Raw genomic sequence first — 6,378 nt, forward strand, 5'->3', positions numbered from 1 at the left:
GTGCTCATGGATCAAAATCTGGACGTGAGCCACCAACATGCAGCACAGAAGGTCAACTCCACCCTGGGCTGTATCACCAGAAGTGTGGCCAGCAAACCCAGAGGGGTGATTCTGTCCCTCTGCTCTGCCCTGGTGACACCTCACCTGGAGTAATGTGTCCAGCTCTGGTGCCCCCAGCACAGGAAGGATGTGGACTTGGGGGTGCTAGTGGATCCGAGCTCCTTTTACCCTAATTTTCAGTTCCAGAAAAAATAATAATAAATGCTGATACTGTCAAGTGCTCAGTTCCTAACCCTGGTGAATTTGGGTGGCTCAAATGAGGCTGAGGTGGAGCTGCCACTGAGCAGAGGGGTTGTAAAGTGGATGGGTCAGAGGAGCCACTGGCCATCTGTGCTGTTTGGTGGCAGCAGAGAGTGGAAAGTGCTCTGTGCCACAGGAGCCTCTGTCAGAAATCTTCTGTAAAATAACAGCCCTTGGTTCCTCTCAGGGTGCTGGGGCTGGCAGGGGTGAGGGCTGGAGTTTTGCTTTGGCCACTTAATTATATAGGAAAGTGAGAGTGATGGTGAGGTTTGTTCCTTCCATCACTCTCAGTTTTTCTCTCTTGGACGCACGTGCCGTGTTCCTAGGCTGCCAGCAGGTAAAACATTGGGAAGATGGAAGGGTTTGGAATAATCAGCAGGTGGATTTTTTTTTTCCTCAGGGCACAACAGAAATTGAAATTAGGAAGAAACCTGGTGGGTCTCTCCTGGTCTCCATGGATCAAGTGAACGCGTCCTACGGGAGAAAGGACCGAACCAACAGCGTGATGACCGGGCTGACCAACACCCTGGTTGAGGGTAGGTGTGGGTTGGGGTTGGTGTTCTTCTCTACAAAGGTGCCCGTTGCCCTCTCGTGGTGTGTTGTAGGAAGACAGGACCCAGCCCTGCTTTGGAGTACTTACTCATGCTTCGGGTTTGCCCAAACCTGCTTTTTTTTTGAGTCGTTATTGATACAGAAGGATTTCTTAGACTTGGTTTTGCACCTGAATTCTACAGATAGGAAGGTAAAGGCAACAAGGAGTTGTAATTGTAAATGAGTGTGCAGTATGGAGATGAAAGAGTAAGACAGTGTCTGGTACAGGTGTTCTGCCATCTCCCAAGGACTGGAGAGACCCTCTTGTGCCTACAGGCTGCAGGAGGTGAAGGTTGGAGCTGCAGGGTGACCCTGGCAGCAGGGAAGGAACCTTCTGCCTGATGGCAGTTCTGAAACATAGAGCTGAGATTTCCAAGTGGCTGCTGCAGGAGCCAGCAAGAATTTCATGAACAGCAGCCATACGAGGTTGGTGATCTCAAATTCCCGCTGTCTCCTGCAATAAAATTGTATGAAAACTAAATATATACTTAGAAGCAGAGGAAGGTTCTGCTGCTGCTTCCCTCCTGCGCAGCCGCCCACAGGCTCCAGCTCCACCATCCCTTCTTCAACTTTAGAAATTCCAAGGCAACTAAACACTAAGCAACCAGAGAACCAATGAGAAGACAGTGCAGTGGGTCCTTTCCCTGTCCATAAAAAAACCACTTCAGCATGAGCAGCTGTGTAGCCTGAATGCAACCATTGCAAGTCAAAGAACAGGGAGGGAAAACTCGTAATTTCCCACCCCCACCCCAAAAGCACTTGAAATTAGCCCCCAAATAATGGACAGAGCATCATACTTGATTTCTTGGATGTGGTTGGTCTTAATGAGGTTATTCTTGTTTAAAATCCTTTGCTGCATTATGTCATATATTTCCTCTTTTAGATCATATCTGCATTCAGCACAGAATTCATTTTCAGTTATTTAAAAACTGGCACCAAAGACAATTTAGAATCTGCAACTTTGATTTAAACCATTTTACCTTGATCAGTTCAGAGTTAAATATATCCCTTCATTTAGAAGCATTTGGATTGAATCAGGAGATCCAGGCAGGGCTTGTTGTACAGGTTCAGAGCTGCACTTCCTGGTCACCCCATGTGGATGAAGAACAGTTCCCATCCCTGGGGGTGCTGAAGGGCAGGTTGGATGGGGCTTGGAGCAACCTGGGCTGGTGGGAGGTGTCCCTGCCCATGCAGGGGGTTGGATCTAGATGGTCTTTGAGGTCCTTTTCAACCCAAACCATTGTGTGATTCTATATGAAGACGCTCTTGGTGGGGACAAAGGAGAAGTGGGTGAAGCTCAGTACAAAGACTCGACTCTCTGTAGTTGGGACCTGCAGGAGTGGCCATAATTGGAAGATTCATGGCTTAGGAGCTCTTTGGAGCTATTGCCAAACACCCTGGAGTTCTTGGGTTTGGAGTGTTGTGTGTACATGTGGCAAAACCTTGTATTTGGCCCGAGAATGTTGGGTTGTTGTGCAAGAAAGAGACACAAGAGGGTCAGGACAGGCAGGAACAAACAGTTTTAGTCATGCTGAGCATCAGGGATCCAGCAGCCTTGGAGGTGGAGGCTCAACTCAGTTGCTGTTCTGGTTTGTACCTGCAGAGCTGGAAGAGTCCCAGAGGAAGTGTCCCCCTTGCTGGTACAAGTTTGCCAACACATTCTTGATCTGGGAATGCCACCCGTACTGGATCAAGCTGAAGGAGATTGTGAACTTAATTGTCATGGATCCTTTTGTTGACTTGGCCATCACCATCTGCATCGTGCTGAACACCTTGTTCATGGCCATGGAGCACCACCCCATGACCCCAGAGTTTGAACACGTGCTCTCTGTGGGAAACCTGGTAAGACAGTAAAGATCCCTTAGGGATCTGCTCCAACTGGGATACCTTGCTTGTTAGTGTGGACTTAGACTGAAAGAGCAGCAGTTCCAGGCTCCAGAGGACACAGAGCAGTGTGAGCTGGAGCCCCACTGCCATCTGTGGCAGCTCAGAGGTGTTTGCTAAGGGTGCCCTTCTCTGGTCAGGATTTGTTACTGCTTAAACATCCATCTGTTCATTCCTGGTTTCCCTGGGTGGGTCAGTGATGTTTGTGCTGTGCTGGAGGAGAAGAGGCAGCTGCAAACAGGCACATGTGGCCTGCACAGGCTGCACGTTGGAGCTGGTGGGACAAGTTGTGGTGTTTGCTAATTAGCCTGAAGATCAGAAAACAAGCAGGTCTTTGCCTGTTCTCTGTCTGTCTCTCTCCTCACCACTCCAGGTGTTCACTGGAATTTTCACAGCAGAAATGTTCCTGAAGCTCATTGCCATGGATCCCTACTATTATTTCCAAGAAGGCTGGAACATCTTTGATGGGTTTATTGTCTCCCTGAGTTTGATGGAACTGAGTCTGGCAGATGTGGAAGGACTTTCTGTGCTGAGATCTTTCCGACTGGTATTGAGTGTTTCAGTCCCTTTTGAACAGTTCTATCTCAGAGCTGCTAGAAAGCATAAGAAAAGGCCACTTTTCTGTCATTTTAAGGAGCAAACAGATGGAATGATGGCATTTTTATGGTCTCTTCTTACTTCACAACTGCTGTTTATGAGATCTGAGCAGCTCGTGGCATTTAGGCAGTGAAGGAGGACCTGGAGGTATCTTGGTGTATGGAACTTGACAGGGATGGAGAGGGACCACATTAGGATGTCCTGCTTATTCATGTGGCCAGAGCTGGCAGGTTGTGTGTTGCAGTGTGGTCAGAGTGCTGGGTGCCAACAGCCTTCCTGTGCTTTGACTTGTGCTGCCAGGGGTTAAGCTTTTGAAAATCAACTGATGAAAACCTCGAGGTTAGATCTTTGGGTGCAGAGGAACCATGACTGAGGTTGCCTTTTGCAAGGAGCACAGTAAAGCTCCTGCTATTCCAGCTTCTGAAAGTCTTATCTCCAGAGAAGACTCTCTGGAAATTAAGCTTTGATTGTGTGTTCTGGATATGCCTGGAAAACAATTCCTTCTTTTTCCAGGGGAAGATGAGAAACATTCAGGGAAGAAAAAGGTGATGTTTTGTGACACACACTTTGAAATCAGTCTCCTGACTTTTTTGTGTCACAAAGCTTGCAGGGCAAGAAGGAAGCTCCAAGGCTTCTCCTTTGTAAGGGGAGACCAGGAGGGGGGGATAACCAAGCAGAACATTCAGAGGGCAGTGAAACATTCCCTGCTCCCACTGACTTCAGTGGCAGCAGCATGAGCTTCTGTTTACATGAAATACAAGATGGTTCCTGTGTAGGAAGTGATTTTCTGCCTGATTTTCTTCTTTGTTTAGGGTGAAATTAAATTGTCATCTGTCTGGTTTGGGTTGGGGTTTTTTTTTGTTTGATTTTTGGTTTGTTGTTGTGTTGGCTTGATTTTATTTCTCTTTGTTTGCAGCTGAGAGTCTTCAAACTGGCCAAGTCCTGGCCCACTCTGAACATGCTGATAAAAATCATCGGAAACTCAGTGGGTGCTCTGGGGAACTTGACCTTGGTGCTGGCCATCATCGTGTTCATCTTTGCTGTGGTGGGGATGCAGCTCTTTGGCAAAAGCTACAAGGAGTGTGTCTGCAAGATCAATCCGGAGTGTGAGCTGCCCCGCTGGCACATGCACGATTTCTTCCACTCCTTCCTTATTGTCTTCCGTGTGTTGTGTGGGGAATGGATTGAGACCATGTGGGATTGTATGGAAGTGGCAGGACAGGCCATGTGCTTGATTGTCTTCATGATGGTCATGGTCATCGGAAATTTGGTGGTCAGTAAATGGTTACTGATGGTCTTTCTTGGTTGCCTCTGGGTGGGGTAGGTGATGGGGAAGACCACAGGAGCAGGGAGCAATGGTGTGTGGGGCTCTTCTAGCTCTGTTGGGGTCCTTCCTGGCCTTTGATAAACCAACAGTCCCTGGGCTTTGGTAGCACAATGTTAGGGATGTGCTTTGCTTGACTAGGGCCTGGAACAGCTGCCCATAAATAAAGCATCTGAGCACTTTGAAATGAAAGCTGGGGGTACAAACCCCCCAGTCCAAGGGGACAGACCTTGGCTGAGGGAGTGAAAGCAGCTCAAAAGGAGCCAAAACTGGCTTTTCACATGCCAGGAGAGGAAATAACTTGGCAGGCAGGGGAAGGTTAAAATCAGGTTGGAAGGTTCTGTTGCAATCTGCCCACTGGCTCAGTCAGGAGGTTCAGCTGAAGAGCTGCCTGGTGGAGCTGCTTGGCCTGTTGAGTGGGAGGTTAGACTGGAGCAGGATGTTTCCTTCTGGTCCTAAATTGTATGAAGAAAAGTCTGTGGAGGGAAATGGAAGCAAGAAGGAAGTAGTGTGAACAGTTGCATGTCTTCAGAGGAGTGTCGTGAGGACTTGTCTTGCCAAGGGGATTTTGGCAAAATAAGTCTTGGGGACTATCACTAGATGTGGGCAAGGAAGAAGAGCTGGGAGTGGTGGCTCAAAATGCCTGGATTTGTCCCATTTCTGTTGAGCCAGAGATGGGATTAAACCAGCAACGTTGAATGTAAATCCCTTGGGGAGCTGCTGCTTACACCCCTCTCTTGAGCACCTGCAAGGGGATCTGTGCCCTGGACCATTTTCCCTGCCCCCAAGGTGCTGCACAGGGTTCCCCCTGACCGTGGCACACGGTGCAGGATCAGTGTCTTGTTCCCTGAGTCCTGGGCACCTCGATGGGTCTGTGGGACATCAGGGCTGGTTCTCTGGGGGGTGTTGGAGGCTCCGCAGGACTCGGGTGGCTAAATCCTCCTTTGGCAATCAAACCCTGGTGTGGCAGCTCTGCCAAGCCTGCCTTCTCCTCTTCTCTCCCAGGTGCTGAACCTGTTCCTGGCCTTGCTGCTGAGCTCCTTCAGCGCCGACAACTTGGCGGCCACGGACGACGACGGGGAGATGAACAACCTGCAGATCTCGGTGATCCGCATCAAGAAGGGCATCGCCTGGACCAAGGCCAAGGTGAGGGAGTTCATGCAGGCCCACTTTAAGCAGAGGGAGGCAGACGAGGTCAAGCCCTTGGACGAGCTGTATGACAAGAAGGTGAACTGCATCGCCAACCACACCGGGGCCGACATCAACAGGGACATTGATTATCAGAAGAACGGCAACGGCACCACGAGCGGCATCGGCAGCAGCGTGGAGAAGTACATCATAGATGAAGACCACATGTCCTTCATCAACAACCCCAACCTCACTGTCCGGGTGCCTATTGCTGTGGGGGAGTCAGATTTTGAGAACCTCAACACGGAAGATTTCAGCAGTGACACAGACCCCGATGGCAGCAAAGAGGTAGGATGAGGTGCCAGGAATTCATTCTGCTCCTTTGACCCTCGTGTCAGTGCCCAGCTCTGTTGGGGGTTCAGGGGCTCAATTTGTACCTGGGGGGGTGTGATGTCATCATGACGTCACAATGACATCATCGTGATGTCATCAAGGGGTCACCAAACCATCCCCCTCCCCCCCCCCAGTGACACCAACGTGGTCCCATCTCCCCC

At 49.6% G+C, this 6,378-nt stretch overlaps 1 protein-coding gene across 6 annotated transcripts in view; it reads left to right on the forward strand.

Moving 5' to 3' along the window:
- SCN8A (sodium channel, voltage gated, type VIII, alpha subunit) overlaps nt 1-6,378 on the forward strand; it is a 47,078-nt gene that overhangs the window by 20,563 nt on the left and 20,137 nt on the right. For 5 of the 6 annotated variants that reach the window (XM_009994078.1, XM_009994079.1, XM_009994076.1 and 2 more), the window contains exons 12-16: nt 701-836; nt 2,495-2,733; nt 3,149-3,322; nt 4,289-4,645; nt 5,702-6,172. In XM_009994078.1, the coding sequence (XP_009992380.1) occupies nt 701-836; nt 2,495-2,733; nt 3,149-3,322; nt 4,289-4,645; nt 5,702-6,172 (1,377 nt within the window). Of the gene's footprint in view, nt 1-103; nt 114-700; nt 837-2,494; nt 2,734-3,148; nt 3,323-4,288; nt 4,646-5,701; nt 6,173-6,378 lie in introns of all 6 variants that reach the window. The other variant, XM_009994073.1, reaches the window with a different exon arrangement.

This window comes from Chaetura pelagica, unplaced genomic scaffold (genome assembly GCF_000747805.2).
Source record: "Chaetura pelagica isolate M959 unplaced genomic scaffold, ChaPel_1.0 scaffold743, whole genome shotgun sequence".
In the NCBI taxonomy this organism is placed as follows: Eukaryota; Metazoa; Chordata; class Aves; order Apodiformes; family Apodidae; genus Chaetura; species Chaetura pelagica.